Below are 19,088 nucleotides of genomic sequence, written 5' to 3' on the forward strand. Positions count from 1 at the left end.
GAGCGCCCCGGGAGCCGCACGGACTGTAAGTATACCGCTTCCCCGCTCCCCGCTCCTACTATGGCAACCAGGACTTTAATAGCGTCCTGGCTGCCATAGTAACACTGAACGCATTTTGAAGACAGATCCGTCTTCAAATGCTTTCAGTACACTTGCGTTTTTCCGGATCCGGCGTGTAATTCCGGCAAGTGGAGCACACGCCGGATCCGGACAACGCAAGTGTGAAAGAGGCCTTAGCTATGCCGTTACTGTATTGCTCTGCCCTTAATACATATGTGAGGTCATTAACAGAATGAAGGGGGTAAGCAGATAACTTCATATGTATTCACTAGAGATGAACGAATCAAAGATGACAAAGTGGAATTTGATCTGAATTTCAGCAAAAATTTGATTCGCACTGAAGCTTCATGGTAACGAATCATATTTTTTCCTAAAATGGCTGCTGCACGTGTGAGGACATGGAGCAAGGAACTCTGGGAAGGCAGGATCACCCATAATGCCATGCATGCAGCCAATCAGCAGCCAGCCAGTCCTGTGATGTCACAGCCCTATAAATAACTGCAGCCATCTTAGATTCTGCCATTTTCCAGTGTACTTAGTGCAGGGAGAGATGTCAGCAGGCGCTAGGGACAGTGCTAGGAAAGACGTCATTGTGCTAAAAATAAACTATTTACAAGTGCAGGGAAAGATTATTCAAGGTGTAGGGGAAGAATAGGGAGGAATCATTCCACAGCATTTATGTAGAACAGTAGTTCTGGAGTGTGTTATCCAACACATTCCAGAACTGTAAGGGTTATCGTATTTTTCGCCCTATAAGACGCACCGGCCCATAAGACGCACCTAGGTTTTTGAGGAGGAAAATAAGAAAAAAAATATTTTGAACCAAAAGGTGTGCTTTTGGTGGGTTTTGAACTAATTGTGGTCTGTGGGTGGCACTGTTATGGGGGATCTGTGGATGGCACTGTTATGGGGGATCTGTGGGTGACGCACTGTTATGAGGGACCTGTGGGTGACACACTGTTATGGGGGATCTGTGGATGACACACTGTTATGGGGGGATCTGTGGATGACACACTGTTATGGGGGGATCTGTGGATGACACACTGTTATGGGGGGATCTGTGGATGACACACTGTTATGAGGGACCTGTGGGTGACACACTGTTATGGGGGATCTGTGGGTGACAGTTATGGGGGGGATCTGTGGATGACACATATATAGCATCTTATGCTATGTGTCATCCACAGATCCCCTCCATAAGTGTCCCTGTAGTAGTGAATGACCCGGCATCTGCTTTTATAATGACAGCGGGGCCCGTGCAGTGACTATTCTACTACACGGGCCCCGCTCACTGTATAATTGTACTAACAACTACAAGCGCTCGCCGAGATAAGGGAGGAGGCAGGAGGCAGGCCGGGAGGACAGGCGCTGGAAGCGTGAGTCATACATCATGCGCCCACGCCGCCTGCTTCATTCATAAAGCGGGCGGCGCAGGCGCGTGACGTATGACTCACACTGCCAGCGCCCGTCCTCCCAGCCTGCCTCCTCCCTCCTCTCGGCGAGCGCTTGTAGTAGTGATAATAAAAGGTGAAGGCTGGCGGCTGGCGGCTGGCGGCCGGCGGCGGCTACGCGGGCCACATGACGAGGTCTGGCGGGCCGGATTCGGCCCGCGGGCCTTGTGTTTGACACCCGTGCCCTAGGAACAATCCTATTACACCTTGCTGCACTGACTGCGGATCCAAATTGCCATTATACAGCTCTGTAATTTCAGCAAACCGTTCTTGTTAGAGTTCAAGTGCTGTTTGAAACAGCCATAAATAGGGTTTATTACAAGGAAATATTTCTACGTCTTATTTGCCCTTGTGCGGTGCAGTTATATGTTCTAAAGCATTTTTGGGCTTGTATTAGTGGGAAAAAAGGGCTTATTAGCCGTTGTGTGATGAAGTGAGAAAATTACAGCCCTTTTTGTCGTGTATTAGTGGCAAAAGTAAAATATATTTGCCGTTCAGCGGTGCAGTTACAGTTGCAAGAAAAAGTATGTGAACCCTTTGGAATGATATGGATTTCTGCACAAATTGGTCATAAATTGTGATCTGATCTTCATCTAAGTCACAACAATAGACAATCACAGTCTGCTTAAACTAATAACACACAAAGAATTTAATGTTACCATGTTTTTAATGAACACACCATGTAAACATTCACAGTGCAGGTGGAAAAAGTATGTGAACCCCTAGACCAGGGGTGTCAAACTCAAATTCATTGGGGGCCGCATCAGCAGTTTGGTCACCCTCAAAGGGCCGGTTGTATCTGTAGGACTATGTGTCCACTCTTTATTATCATAAATTATTGTCACTGCATTCAATTATTACTGTTTTTTGTAATAATGTAAGTAATAACTAGCTCTGAAAGCTTGACCTGCAAGCGCTGACTGGGGTCACATAGCATTATACTGATTTATGATGCTATGTAACCCTTACAGTTCTGGAATGTGTTGGATAACACTGACATAATGCTGTCAGTGTTATCCAACACATTCCAGAACTGTAAGGGTTATCGTATTTTTCGCCCTATAAGACGCACCGGCCCATAAGACGCACCTAGGTTTTTGAGGAGGAAAATAAGAAAAAAAATATTTTGAACCAAAAGGTGTGCTTTTGGTGAGTTTTGAACTAATTGTGGTCTGTGGGTGGCACTGTTATGGGGGATCTGTGGATGGCACTGTTATGGGGGATCTGTGGGTGACGCACTGTTATGAGGGACCTGTGGGTGACACACTGTTATGGGGGATCTGTGGATGACACACTGTTATGGGGGGATCTGTGGATGACACACTGTTATGGGGGGATCTGTGGATGACACACTGTTATGGGGGGATCTGTGGATGACACACTGTTATGAGGGACCTGTGGGTGACACACTGTTATGGGGGATCTGTGGGTGACGCACTGTTATGGGGGATCTGTGGGTGACGCACTGTTATGGAGGATCTGTGGGTGACGCACATGAGGGATCTGTGGGTGACACTTATGGGGGATCTGTGGGTGACACTTATGGGGGATCTGTGGGTGACACTTATGGGGGATCTGTGGGTGACACTTATGGGGGATCTGTGGGTGACACTTATGGGGGATCTGTGGGTGACACTTATGGGGGATCTGTGGGTGACACTTATGGGGGATCTGTGGGTGGCTCTTATGGGGGATCTGTGTATGACAGTTATGGGGGGGATCTGTGGATGACACATATATAGCATCTTATGCTATGTGTCATCCACAGATCCCCTCCATAAGTGTCCCTGTAGTAGTGAATGACCCGGCATCTGCTTTTATAATGACAGCGGGGCCCGTGCAGTGACTATTCTACTACACGGGCCCCGCTCACTGTATAATTGTACTTACAACTACAAGCGCTCGCCGAGATAAGGGAGGAGGCAGGAGGCAGGCCGGGAGGACAGGCGCTGGAAGCGTGAGTCATACATCATGCGCCCACGCCGCCTGCTTCATTCATAAAGTGGGCGGCGCAGGCGCGTGACGTATGACTCACACTGCCAGCGCCCGTCCTCCCAGCCTGCCTCCTCCCTCCTCTCGGCGAGCGCTTGTAGTAGTGATAATAAAAGGTGAAGGCCGGCGGCGGCTATGCGGGCCACATGACGAGGTCTGGCGGGCCGGATTCGGCCCGCGGGCCTTGTGTTTGACACCCGTGCCCTAGACTAATGACATCTCCAAGAGCTAATTGGAGTGAGGTGTCAGCCAACTGGAGTCTAATCAATGAGATGACATTGAAGGTGTTGGTTACAGCTGCTCTGCCTTATAAAAAACACACACCAGTTCTGGGTTTGCTTTTCACAAGAAGCATTGCCTGATGTGAATGATGCCTCACACAAAAGAGCTCTCAGAAGACCTACGATTAAGAATTGTTGACTTGCATAAAGTTGGAAAGGGTTATAAAAGTATCTCCAAAAGCCTTGCTGTTCATCAGTCCACGGTAAGACAAATTGTCTATAAATGGAGAAAGTCCAGCACTGCTGCTACTCTCCCTAGGAGTGGCCGTCATGTAAAGATGACTGCAAAATTGTGGAGAAAAAGAGGCACAGCACACCAACATCAAAACCTCATCCCAACTGTGAAGTATGGTGGTGGGGGCATCATAGTTTTCGGGCTGCTTTGCTGCGTCAGAGCCTGGACGGATTGCTATCATCAAAGGAAAAATGAATTCCGAAGTTTATCAAGACATTTTGCAGAAGAACTTAAGGCCATCTGTCCACCAGCTGAAGCTCAACAGAAGATGAGTGTTGCAACAGGACAACGACCGAAAGCATAGAAGTAAATCAACAGCAGAATGTCTAAAACAGAAGAAAATACGCCTTCTGGAGTGGCCCAGTCAGAGTCCTGACCTCAACCCGATTGAGATGCTGTGGCATGACCTCAAGAAAGCGATTCACTGCAGACATCCCAAGAATATTGCTGAACTGAATCAGTTCTGTAAAGAGGAATGGTCAAGAATTACTCCTGACCGTTGTGCACGTCTGATCTGCAACTACAGGAAACGTTTGGTTGAAGTTATTGCTGCCAAAGGAGGTTCAACCAGTTATTAAATCAGAGGGTTCACATACTTTTTCCACCTGCACTGTGAATGTTTACATGGTGTGTTCAATAAACACATGGTAACATTTAATTCTTTGTGTGTTATTAGTTTAAGCAGACTGTGATTGTCTATTGTTGTGACTTAGATGAAGATCAGATCACATTTTATGACCAATTTATGCAGAAATCCATATCATTCCAAAGGGTTCACATACTTTTTCTTGCAACTGTATATGTTCTAAAGCCCTTTTTGTCGTGTATTAGTTGAAAAAGAAAAAATATATTTGCTGGTCAGCGGTGCAGATATATGTTCTAAAGCCTTTTGTGGTGTGTATTAGTGGCACAAAAATGTATTTGCCCTTGTGTGGTGAAGTGAGAAAATTACAGCCCTTTTTGGCGTGTATTAGTGTTTAAAAAAAAAAAGGGCTTATTAGCTGTTGTGTGGTGAAGTGAGAAAATTAAAGAGTTTTTTTGGGTGTTTTAATTTCCTTTTTATTTATTTATTTGATCTAACAGTATGTCAGACAGAGAAGTGCCAGGCAATGCACAGGGGAGTGGCAGAGGCCTAAATGTTTCTGGCGCAGGCAGAGGTCGCAGCAGAGTAAGTGGGCGTGGCAGCAGGGGTTGCAGCGAGAGGCCTGAGCTCCCGGTGTCATCTAGTTGTTGTGTCTTGACAAGCAACCCAGCGGTTCTTGAATGATTGACTTGGTCATCCACTTCGTCCCACGTGACATCAGACACCCCTAGCCAAAAGTGGGTGGGTTCCTCTGACACGACGCTTAGTTGGCATGGCCCGGGAGCAGGCCCTGTGCCCTCACCTGTCCTTAATCTGCCTCTGTCCTTCTCTGTTCCCTCAGCCAGAGAACTATTGTATGCTGTGGGCTCAGCTCCACTATACAGTGAGGGCGAGCTACTAGAAGACAGTCAGCAACTACTGGCAAGCCAAGATGTGGAGGAGACATCTGCTGCTTCCTCCACTAGGCGGGCAAGTAGTGATGAGGAGAGTGGCGTGGGAGCTGGTGTAGCGAGCGGTCAGTCTCCTGACTCAGAGACGGTTGAGGAGGACATCAATGACGTGCAGACAGTACTCGATGATAATGATGTAGCTGATCGCACTTGGGAGCTGGGTGACGAAGGGGCTTCATCATCATCGGGAGAAGAGGGTAGCAGCTTGCCTGTGAGGCAGCAGTGGAGCCAGCAAGTTGCTAGCGTGGCCGGGAGTCAGCAGGGTGACAGCAGTGGGAGGACGAGGCGCCCGACCACCCAGGCAGCCTGCCTGCCCGGGAAGTAGCGGTGAAGGGGCTCAAGAAGGCAGCGGCGGTAGCAGTCAGTCAGTGCCTAGTGTTGGGGGTAAAATCACCTACTCAGTGGTGTGGCAGTTTTTTTTCAAGCCGCCGAAGGAGGTGTATGTGGCTGTATGTAGAATCTGTGGGCAGAGGGTGAAGCGTGGCCAGGGTGCTGATGTTGGCACTACGACCCTGTGTGAACATATGCAGCATTGCCATAAAGTGGCCTGGGAGAACTGTGGCTCCGATGTGGTGGTCCATCCTGCCGCAGCAACCGCTGCATCACCCACTGGCACGCACCCGGTTTCTGGCAGTCAAGGCTCCACCAACTCAGCAGAAGGAAGCTGTCTGTCCTTCCCATCATCTGCCGGTCCTGATGCTCCTGATCCTTCTCCTCCTACTCCTCATCACGCATTCCATCTGCAATCGATCACTGAAGCGATTGCCAAGAGACAACAGTATGCGTGCACTCATCCAATGGCGCAGAAGCTGAACGTGCTCCTGTCCAAGTTGCTGGTGCTGCAGTCCCTCCCTTTCCAAGTGGTGGACTCTGCACCTTTCGGAGAACTCATGGCCTGTGCTGAGCCGAGGTGGAGAGTCCCAAGCCGGCATTTCTTTGCCAAAAAGGCAGTACCAGCCCTGCACACACATGTAGAACAGAAGGTGGGCCAGTCCTTGAGCCTGTTGGTGTCTGCCAAAGTGCACGGCAGCGCAGACGTGTGGAGCTGTAACTACGGTCAGGGACAATACATGTCCTTTACGGCCCACTGGGTGAATGTGGTTCCTGCACAGCCACACCAGCAATTTGGCCAGGTGACGCTGCTTCCGCCTCCACGTTCTCACGCCGTTGGTCCTGCGACAATGTCCGCCTCTGCCTCCTCATCCTCCACCGTGTCCTCAGCTTCCACTGCCGGGAAAATTCACAGTGCCCCTCCAGCATACCACATGTGCAGGGCACGGCAGTGTCACGCTGTTCTGCACCTCATTTGCCTGGGCGAACGGAGTCACAAAGGGGAGGAACTGCTTTGTGTCCTTCATCAAGAAATCAAATCCTGGCTTTCTCCTCGACAACTTAAAGTTGAAAACATGGTGACCGACAACGGAAAGAACATGGTGTCATCGCTGCATCAAGGAGGGCTGATCCATGCGCCCTGCATGGCACACGTGTTCAGTCTGGTTGTCAAGCGGTTCCTGAAGTCTTTCACCCATCTGCAAGACATCCTAAAAATGCCTAGGAAACTTTGAATGCACTTCAGTCACTCGTACACAGCAAAGCACACCCTCCTTGAGCTTCAGTGACAGAACGGCATCCCCCAATATAGGTTGATATGCAAAGTTTCCACCCGTTGGAATTCCACCCTCTATATGTTGGACCGACTGTATGAACAGAGAAAGGCCATAAACTATTTCTTGATGATCCAAGCGGACAGGAGTACTCCCCTGTGTAACTTCGATGTCAGCCCGTGGCAGCTCATGTGTGACACCTGCCATTTGCTCAGACCCTTTGAGGAGGCCACATTATTTGTCAGTCGCCAGGACTACGGGATGAACAATGTCATTCCACAGCTTCATGTCCTGGAACAGATGCTGGTAAATCTGTCTGGTCAGGGGACTGGACACGTGGCGCCTAGATCTCACGGCCACATGAGTCCTGTGGGGGCTGAACTGGAGGAGGAGGAGGACATTGGAGCACAAACAATGTGTAGCGAAATGGGTGGTTTTGCTACACAGGTGACAAGAGAGGAGGAGCAGGAGCAGCCAGAGGAGCTACAGTGTGATGAGAAAGAGGAGGCAGAGGACCCAGACACACCGTGGCAGTGGAGATGGAGGCAGGGAGTCCCTCCGAGTCACTTGCACAAATGGCCCGATGTATGCTCACTTGCTTGCGTAGTGACAGCCAAATTGTCACCATTCGGCAGAGGGATGACTTCTGGCTCTCCACCTTGTTGGACCCTCGCTACCGGTCCAAAATGGACACATCTGATGCCAAGTGCTCCTTCTTACACCCACTATCATCAGTGAGTACTGTTATTGCCACCCACCTCCACACTCTGTCACTGGGTCACTTTGTGGTCTCCTGATGCTGCTGCTACCTCCACAATATGTCACCTTGCCACTCTGTGATCTCCTGATGCTGCTGCTACCTCCACAATATGTCACCTTGCAACTCTGTGGCCTCCTCATGCTGCTGCTTCTACCTCCACACTGTCACCTTGCCACTCTGTGGTCTCCTGATGCTGCTGTTACCTCCACAATATGTGACCTTGCCATTCTGTGGCCTTCTGATGCTGCCGCCATGTCCACACTATGTCACCTTGCCACTCTGTGGTCTCCTCATGCTGCTGCCACCTCCAGACTCTGTCATTGGGCCACTCTGTGGTCTCCTCATGCTGCTTCCACCTCACCACTATGTCATAGGGCCACTCTGTGGACTTCTCATACTGTTCCCACCCTCCCCACTTCATGACTGAGCCACTATTTAGCCTTTTTGGCTTGGCTGACATCATCACTTATATGACCCTTCTTCTGATATGTCAGAAGGAAGGAAAAATAAGACGCCTGTATGGTCCCATCAGAATTGGCTTATGATTTGGTAGCCAAAAGCAGGAGTGGGTACAAAACACAGAAGACATGCAAATAATCAGTTCACGTGTCATCTCTGTTCTGGATCCACTCCTGTTTTTTTGGGCATTAGCGATACTGATGGATTACTGACCAAATAATGACTGAGTGAAGCCGGATGCTCAACAGACAGGATCCGTTTTTTGGGGGTTATTGTTCTGACAGATCAGAGGAAGGGATAAATAATCAGTGACGTCAACACAAACTTACTGCTGACACCCTCTCCACTCTGTCGGGGGCTCTACTTGTATAAGCGTTTTATAGAACAGGTTCTGTAGACATCTATGTGGAATCAGCTGACAACGGTGTAAAAGGAGTGCGCTTATTCTTGGCGCTAACATCGACCTGTAAGGCTGAGTTCATACTTAAGTTATTTGGTCAGTTTTGGCCCAGTGACTGCCCAAATAAGTGAAGTGTGCAGTGATTCTAAGAGCGACGCCTGTCATCTGCATGTCATATGGACTCACAGTATTATTTCACTACCACAGCAGACTCCCTATGGTGTTACTGCAAGGCACAGTGTTCTACACCACTATAAAGGCTCTCTGCAGCCAGGGAATAGCGGATTTTAATGAAATTTGCGACAAATATATTCGGATCGAACCAAATTTTAAAAAATAATAAATTGGCGAACTGGCGAATCAAAATTTTTTAATCCACTCATCTCTAGTATTCACCCAAACACTTACATTGCTTTCCATTAATCAAGAACATTTAATGGTGCTAATCAAAAAATACTTATTCAGACATCCTTTCAATGGATATCTACAACATACCTCCTCACTATGTGCCATCTTTTTCTGCTCTGGTGGTGCTTCTGAAGTGTTCTGCCCTAGGTACTTATAGTAATCCCCTGTGCTGGGCTTTTTATTGAAGTTTCTTGACTTTCTACAGGAGTCGGCCCTTCGAAGCCCTTCTGGACTGCCTTCACGTGACGTCAACTATGAAAACAAAAGACACAGTTAACAAGCTTGTACGGCTGGAAATACTTAAGACAAAGTAATATGTTCAGCAGTATAATTCATGCCACATAGTAAACCTACTAGGAATGCAAAAGCACTATAGGTGTGTGTCTGTTATTAAAATTCCACCTAGAGTAAATAACCACGATTGATCATTGATCGTCACAGGATTTTCACATCTTATCCAGCTCGCATGAAACATCAAGGGTCTACCTTTGACACATTGTTTTGGTAGAAGCTTTCCTTAGGCTACTTTCATACTTGCGGTAGTGTGATCCGGCGGGCAGTTCCGTCGTCCGAACTGCCCGCCGGATCCGCCGATTTTGATGTGACTGAAAGCATTTGTGAGACGGATCCGGATGCGGATCCATCTCACAAATGCATTGCAAGAACAGATCAGTCTCTCCGCTTGTCATGCGGACAGACAGATCCATCTTGTATCTTTTTTCACATTTTTACCGGTCTGCGCATGCGCAGGCCGGATCCGGCATTCCGGTATTTTGAATGCCGGATCTGGCACTAATACATTTCTATAGGAAAAAATGCCGGATCCGGCATTCAGGCAAGTCTTTAGTTTTTTTCGCTGGAGATAAAACCGTAGCATGCTACTGTTTTATCTTTTGCCTGATCAGTCAAAACGACTGAACTGAAGACATCCTGATGCATCCTGAACGGGTTACTCTCCATTCAGAATGCATGGGGATATGCCTGATCAGCTCTTTGCCCCTGTGACGGAACTCTATGCCGGAAAAGAAAAACGCTAGTGTGAAAGTACCTGCTGTAATCTGTGTGGAAATCTGGAAGCAAATATTTAATTTCTCTGCAGTGCCCCCACAGGAGCAATAAAGCATTACACAGTTTCCAATGGGCTGTCACTATAATGCGGGGTCCATTATTTTCTGGGTCATCCAGGGACAAAGATGCTCTCTGCTTTGGCTAATTGATAAGGATGCTATAGAGGAACCCAGAATGCTCCAGAAATGTACTGTATATTAGACTGGGTTTTCAAACCAGACAAATTACTTTAATGGGAAGATATTAAGTTGCTTGTATGCTTTTGGGAAACCAGCAACCACCAAGGTAAACCAGTATCCATTCAGTTAATTCATGGAACCACATGGAGAGCACAAAAACTCAGAATAGACTGGACCCTGGAAGCAATTACCAACACCTATCAACATAATCATCATCATACAGAATTACTTTCAACTCTGGATCTAATAATAATAATAATTATAAAAATGCATTAACAAAAAAATTTTATAGACCCATTTTGGACCAAAAACTTAAATCTCTTTCATTTTGCCATTAGTCTATTTAAAGAGGTTTTCTGGGATTTAAATAATGATGACCTATGTTCAGTACAGGTAATCAATGTTTGACTACTGGGGGTCCAACTCTCCCCCACCAATCAGCTGTTTAAAGACACCATGGCACTCAAGTGAGAGCCGTCGCCTCTTCCTAGGCCAGTGATGTCATGTCATGTAACATGTCCTATATGCAGCTCAAACCAACTCAACTGAACAGCAACTATACAATGTATGATACTGTGCTTGTATAGTGTAAAGAGGCTGCAGCCTTCGCACCAGTGCCCCTTCAAACAGGGGATTGACCTGCAGAACTGCTACAAAGTAGATGGAATGCAGGTAGGTGGACCAAAATAAACAATAAAGAGGCCACACTTAGCAAGAGTTCTGCAGCCCCTTGGTGGGGGGTGCTGAAAGTCTATCCTGACTCCTGAGGACAGGCCATCAATATCTTGAACCCAGAAAATCCCATTAACATGAGGCAGATAGTTCTAAGCCTCTACAATATTGGTTTTCTCTAGCAGTTACACTGATCAGAGAGCTCCCTGGTGCAATCAATAATTCCTGATAAGATTGCCTCTAACACAGGAGTTGATGAGATCCAGTCACGCATGTCATCTTCTACTGAAAATAATTTCTTCATAGTTCTGATGAGACCATATATCAGACTGAGGAGCAAAAGTTACGTACAGAATCAAAGGACAACTTCTGAATATTGGATATGAGAAGAGGGTTCTTGAGTTCAAGAACAATGCTGCGCCACACTTGGCATGAAAAATACCTGAACTCCTGATTAAAAAGGTTAACATAAATGTAAACAGGGATCATTAGGAATCGGGGCTTAATTTTTTATTAGATTTATTAGACTTAATATCACCACGTCATGCTGCCTGAGCCAGGAAAGCAACTGTGCAGGGCCTCAGTTGCAGCACTTATCAGGGAATAGTGGTGAGTGCAGTTTTTATTATTTTGGGGGCATCTCTGGCTGACATATGAAGTAATTATAGTTATGACACTATTTGTGAAGTGAAATATTTTGGGCCATACCGTAAGTAATGGAGCAGCTAGAGACACAGAATGAGGAGTTACAGTAGAAAAGAATGTTTGTAGGTTGGGGAAAAGGGAGAGTGGATGCTGGAAAAGTGAAGAGCAAAGATGTCACTGTTGCAGACTCTGTAGACACAAGTTGTGGCTGGAAAAAGTTGTCATGGTGGTCTGGGCCAGATGGAAAAGACAAGAAATGTGAACAACTACAACCAGAGAACACACATGTTAACTGTAAGTCATTGTATCTTTACTGCATTATAATGACTTGTATGGCCTGCAGAGCACCTGTACAGAACTGGTATTCACCACTCTGGAGTGAATGCATGAGGGTAATAGTGGTCATTGTGCAGCATCCCGCTACTAATTTAGCAGTACTGTGAAAAACGGTGAAAAATTAGTTTGTATGTGGTATGTGCACTTACTGTACTTACGGCAGGTAGAAAATTAAAGATTACTGTAGAGAGTGGATATCTGTGCACTGTAGTGTTTCCTGACATAGCAGAACACAGCCCTAAGAAAACTAGCTCACAAGAAAGAGAGAAAAGAATGTATATATTTGAAAAGCATACCAGTGTGAGGAATAGGTGCAAGTAGAAGCCCTGTGGAGATAAATTGCTTAACTAGATGCTTATAGACTCCATAGCAGACATTTTCCAGCCATGTACAAACCTAAAAAGCAGTATATGGATATGCCCACCATACTACATCTTGTAGTGGAAACCTGTAGTAACATGAATTGTGAGTATGGCAACCTGTAAAAAAAGGTGAAGAACGTAGTCTGATGTTAGGGTCTGCCCCATGGTTGCATACAGTAGTAAGAATATGGGTTGCTTATGCAAAAGTCAGCTAGAGAAGTGCAGTGTGTAGAAAATTGCTTTAAAGAGAAATCTTGGCCTATTAATTGTTACTGCAGTCATGCAACCTGTAAGAACTGTGGAGATTGCACTTGTATAAGAACTGCCATCTTTGTTATTGTCGCTCCTATCCTCTCCTCTGTTCTCCCATCCTGGCTCACTGCAATTGTATAATAGTCTGTTCAGTAACAGTATAGGAATATCAATCAGTCACTATTTAATAGTATTGGTACTAGTCAAAGTTCTGCGTTACCAGGCCTTATATGCAGTTTGCCTCTCCCTGTGCTGAACCCCTAGCTACACCTTTGAATCCTATCCATGCTTACTTATGGTCGAACGTCTGAGATCTGTAAATGCATCCACAGTGCAATAAATTCTCATGGTGAATCTAGTAGTGTTCTTCTTTAAAAAAAATATATATATTTATTCAACCCTACAGGTTTCCCCTGTTTCATGGTTCTGTAGCAGTGACTTTACACCCCTGTAGCCAATACTCAGAATTGCACAGTAATCTGAGCCTCAATTCTGCCATGACGAAGATCCCAGGAAGAAACGCATTCACGTTTCTTCCAGTAACTGTTCTGTGAGCTTAGGAGCTCTGCAGCTGGGCTGCTGTTGCACTGACTTTTCTAATTCACAATAACTTATAATTCACCAAGAAAGGTCTAGTACAGCTGAAATGTGGTGAACGGACTTGTCAGAGAGTCTTCATCCTATGATAATGCCAAGAGATGTTGGCATGAGACAACAGATCATTTTTCTCTCTTGTACCCAAGGCAAGGTGGCTTTTGGAATCCCCCTCTCCAACACATCACTAGGAGTCCATACCTGTCCAGCAGGAGATGTAACTTCTAGCTCCTGGAGCCCCAATGGAAAATCTGTAACAGGGCACCAGTGCCCAGGTGCTACTGCTGCCTCTGGATCCCATATAACTATGCCCCTGTCTCCAACTACAAACCTTCAATGCCACAATGAAAGCCACAACCTCTTCAAGATGATCCACTTTACTGTTACTGTCTATGAAGCCTATTCACAGTGGGTTGGCTGACAAGTCTGAACCGAGTCCAGATGCTTATGACTATGCAGTGTACAATCAATTATTGGTAATTTTGAGATGGAAATGTACTTTAGAGACCAAGGTCCATGCCATATCTCTATGTCTATGGACAATGTACGGTAGATCTTTGTAGCTTTCTACTGAGCTGAGGAATAACTCTAGCAGGTTAAGTGCTGAGACAGTTAACAACTTAGGAAGGTGTGTGAACTACACAATAATTAGGTTCTTCTAAGTAAATACCAAGCTGAACGCGTTTGTTGAGTTAAGTAAATTAGACTTTCTGGTAAGCATGTAAAATCCACTTTTTGCATATTTTGCTGGCTTATCGGCAAAGCTAAATCAAGAAGAACAGGATACGGCTTTTTACTGATTACTGATTATTGTACAAAGAGGTTTATCATCAAGTTCGTGTACGTGTTAGATTTGTGCCTAACACTGGGTAATTAGCCAGTAATACGTTAGTAGGGCGTAGGAAAATGCCGAAAATAATATACATACTGAAAAGAGCCAATGAAATCAGGCAGCGTGGATGTTATCTGTGGGATTTGTACCTAAAGCCTATACACTAACCTAAAAAGACAGGATTTGGATTAAGCTCCACCCATCACCTACACACAGATGAGCCTGCCATTTTGAGCCCATATCAGAAGATGGTATTGGTTGTAGTGAATGTGTTGATTTCATCTGCCATGAAACTTCCATCACACCCTTTTAAAATCCATATTAGGTCTCCATCTTAATGGCTCTATTTTTTATTTATGCCTGTTACTCGGAAAGCTTGATAGCAACCAATATAGCCACCATTACAGGTTTTCTTAAAGGGCGTTAAGGGCCTGGTCTGCAGTAGCTCCTGTACCAGAAGTTGCTGCTCCTTTCATGGTGTAGTGGACAGATCGGGTAACTGCAGTACTGCACCCACTGAAGTGAATGTGAACCCATTGAACTGACTTTCATCGAACCCCCGCTGATCAGATAGTGATGACCTATCCTGAGGATAAGTCATCACTGGTAAAATCCTGGACAACCCCTTTAATACAGTAGATGCAAATCGGTTTTCCAAATCAGCTTAGTAAAGCAGCAATGGGAACATGGATGCTTCATACAAGGATGTGTTTATGATGGTAAATTTGCCCTTAAGGAGTCTGGGGAACCTTGATATGTCAGTCATTACAATCAGAGGACTTGTAATGGCTATATATATTGGCTGTCATCCAGTTCCCAAAAAGCAAAGAGGTTAACTTAAATGAGTTGTTGGAGATTAGAAAAACATGGCTACTTTCTTAGAGAAACAGCGCCACTCTTGTCCATGGGTTGTATATGATATTGTAGCTCTGGCCCATTGAAATGTGCAAAGATTCTTTCAAACTACTCAAAAAGATGGGAATTCATAAACTAAAAAACCAATGCAAACCAATGCAAACCACACTTTTATAAATTATGATAATGTACAGCAAAGCCAGTAGGACTGGGCACTCAATCGTCTGGCAAACTTTGGCAGCACTGGTGCAGAGGTCAAATCTCTCTCCTATTCCCCCTAAAGCACAAACATTTGTAATGCACTTTTTTCATATAGTGAACTTAAAAGACAGGGAGGGTTATGTAGGATGGGAAGAAACCAGAGTACTCGCATGGAGGAAACTCACACAAAAACAGGGAGACTATGCAAACTTCATGTAGATGTTGTCCTTGCAGAGGTTTGAACAGAGGACCCCAGGGCTACAAGGTATCAGCGCTAAGCACTGAGTTACCATGCTGCCATAATCAGGTGATTATGTAAAGATCGTTCAGGCCAAAATCTTTTTGAGGACATATGCTGTATAACGGTCTATGGGCAGCTTTCTGCTACATTCATGAATAGTGGGTCTATCCTGAATAGTGCTGACAACCCTGTTGTATTGTCATGGTGATCTTATAGAAGTACTTGAGACCATTTCCTAGAGATGCACTCATTCATCACCCAATCATCACTAGGCCATCTAATCAGGTCCGATCCATTGAGCCATAATATGTCCAATTCATAATGCTAATCAGTAAAGATTATGTCATATATCTATAGAATAGTAGCTAGCATGTAAATGTATAAACTACATGTATGTTAACCTTTATCTGAGCACTGTTATCTGGAAACATCAAAAAGTTAAAAAGTAATCCCCTACTGTATTTCCTGATGTTGGTAAATTAGGCTTCGTTCAGGCTGAAGATGTGGCATATATTAAACACTGTAGAAGTTTATAAAGGCATAAAAAATAAAAGCTGGAAAAAGGGGCAAAAATGTGTCTAGTAACATAGTGTATGAGTATAAGACTCCAATTTACAGGGAGCCCTTTATACAGACATTTGTATGACCTAAGATCTTTTATTGAACAATTAATACCCACAAAGATTCTAAATAAAAATAATAATAATAATCTTTTTTGCTGCACAGTAATCCCATAAAATATCCACATTTTCAAAAATAAGAGCTTAGTTTTATTCAATGTATATCTAACTACATGACAGGTCACAATAAAAAGATTAGAAATTAAAATACCATTTAGAATGAAAACATAATTTGGTTCACTAGAGAGGAACTCTGCAAACACCTGAAAACGTACTTTGAACTGAATGAGGGATCGGTAGGGGATGTCCGTCCTTTGTGGGAAGCTCATAAAGCGGTCATGAGGGGACATTGTATTGCAATAAGCTCAAAATTAAAGAAGGACTTGACTGCTTTGGTCAAGACCCTTACGTCTCGCTTGCGAACACTAGAAGACAAGATGGCCTCTCACCCCTTACGCTGCATACTGAGATGAATTGTTGATACTAGGGCCCAATTGAAGAGTCTAGCTTTAGGTCGTGTCAACAAGTTACTACTTTACACACGACAATGTTACTATGTTTGGGGGAACAAACCCCCTACTTTACTGGCCAGAAAACTCAGGAACCGCAATCTCCAAACGGATCCGAGTGCTATTAGGGGGAATGACGGAACAATCCACTATGAACCCAGAGTGATAGCGGAAAGGTTCTCGACCTACTACTCTTTCCTGTACAATCTACCCTCCGACCTCCCCTCAAATGAGAGACTTAGAGATAGTACACTCCAGTCTTATTTGGCCTCCTGTCACCTCCCTACTCTATCGACTTCAGATCTTGCCGCCCTTAATAGTCCGATAACACCGGAAGAGATAGGGGAAGTGGTGGACCATCTACCTGAGGGCAAATCCCTAGGGCCTGATGGCTTCTCATATAAATATTATAAGACTTTCAAGGCCGAACTAATCCCTCACTTAGTAACCCTTTTTAATCATTTTCTAGCTGGCAATGCAGTACCTGCCCCAATGTCTCACTCTTTTCTCACGATGATTCCGAACCTGGGAAAGATCCCCACGAGTGCCAAAATTACAGGCCCATTGCCCTGCTTAACTCAGACCTTAAGATTTATACCAAGGCCCTAGCCTCCCGACTGAACAGTTTTTCTCCCCTCCCTGATCCACAAGGATTTGTCCCAGGCCGTCAGGGGGCCGATAACACACGAAGAAGCATTGACTTGATAGATGTCATATCTCGCTCAGGCGTTCGACCATTTAGGTTGGCCTTTTCTTTTTGCTACCTTGCAGGCATATGGCCTTTCTGGTCCCTTCGTTAGGGCCATTCGTAGCCTATACTCCTCCCCCACAGCGACAATCAAGCTACCTTATGCTCAATTTCGACCCATACGCATTGCTAATGGAACGAGACAAGGGTGCCCCCTATCTCCCCTATTTTTTGCCATGGTTATCGAGCCCCTGGTGGACAAAATTAGGGCATGTCTAGACATCAGAGGTGCTATGGTCAGGGACAGGAAGTTTAAGGTATCGCTATATGCAGACGACATCCTTCTTACCCTTACCAAACTTCATATTTCCCTACCAAACCTCCACTCCATCCGCCAGGAATTTGGTCGACTCTCGGGGTATAGGGTCAAAACCCATAAAACTGAGGCCCTCCCTCTTAATGTTTTTCAGGTGGCCCTGGGCTCTCTCAGGATTAACTCCCCTTTCCACTGGAAGACGGACTCCCTGCGATATTTGGGTGTTGACCTTACGCCCCGATATGGGGACCTTTATAAAGCTAACTTCCCACCCATATAAGCGGAAATCAGGGGTCTCCTGGACAAATGACACGCTCTTCCACTCTCTCTCATGGGACGTATTGCTGCGACTAAAATGACGATCTTGCTCAAGCTTCTGTATCTTTTTGAGACCTTAGAAACCCAAGGTCAATCCTTCTATCTAGTAAGCACCAGGGTGGACTAGGGGTACCGGATTTGTCCAAATATTACTGGGCGGCCCAACTACGTTCTGTCACGGCCTGGGCTTCCCTGCACCCATACTCTGTCTGGATGCAGGTAGAAAGACTCTGGCTAGCTCCTATGCATCCTAACTCTATGTTATGGTCTGGATCTTACAAGATCCTACCAGTTAAGGATCTCTTAGTACCCATGGCTTGCACTAGACTCATATGGCAACTGTGCAGTGGTAGGTTCCCTCTGATTTCTAACCACTCTGCCATGACCTCCTTTTTGTATCACCCTATGCTCCCTACTAGTCTTACCATGTCCACCACGAGACCATGGTTTCAGCGAGGAGTGTTTGGGTTTGCAGATATCGTGGACCCTTCACTAGGGACCTTTTACCGTTTCCTACCCATCCAGACCAAATATAATCTCCCCTCCTCCTCCAATTACTTTTATAATCAGATCAGTCACTTTGCATAGTCCATTTTTTCGGCGGTCACAGTCTCCCTCCCGACTCCCTTTGAACGCCTTTGCAGGGAAGGGGTACACGCAAAGGGTCTAATTTCTGAGATCTTCTCCATATTGCTGACTCCCTTCCCTGATCGGGTTCAAAGGCATTCCTACATGGTACGGTGGGAGGAATACTTAGGGAGGGCCTTACCGGATGCACTCTGGCACCTTATATGGAGGGGGGCAGCGAAATCCTCTATGTCGGTACTTCACCAGGAGAACCAATATAAAATTTAAATGTACTGGTACCACACTCCTGACCTCCTCCATAGCATGAACGCAGTAGTCCCGGGAGATTGCTGGAGATGCGGGCTGCATAGGGGTACATTGACGCATATTTTCTGGGACTGCCCCAAGATATGCCCCTACTGGACCGGAGTAGGCATCCTCCTGAGTGATATTTTTGCAGTGGAAATCCGACCTGACCCTATGTCCTTCCTGCTTAATGTGGTCCCCATTCAAGTTAAAAAACACTCACTTAAGTTATTACTAACAGCAGCTCGTTGTCTAATCTCCCGATCATGGAAAAGCCCTGAACCACCACGGGTTTCTGATTTGTACGCTAGAGTGACAGAGGTCCGAACAATGGAATCCATGGC

General features: G+C 45.7%; 1 protein-coding gene across 1 annotated transcript in view; it reads right to left on the bottom strand.

The window, feature by feature from the left end:
• ESPN (espin) overlaps nucleotides 1–19,088 on the bottom strand; it is a 250,967-nt gene that overhangs the window by 60,985 nt on the left and 170,894 nt on the right. Inside the window, 1 exon segment of the mRNA XM_044278364.1 lies at nucleotides 9,271–9,435. Coding sequence (XP_044134299.1) covers nucleotides 9,271–9,435 — 165 coding nt within the window.

This window comes from Bufo gargarizans, chromosome 2 (genome assembly GCF_014858855.1).
Source record: "Bufo gargarizans isolate SCDJY-AF-19 chromosome 2, ASM1485885v1, whole genome shotgun sequence".
Classification (NCBI taxonomy): Eukaryota; Metazoa; Chordata; class Amphibia; order Anura; family Bufonidae; genus Bufo; species Bufo gargarizans.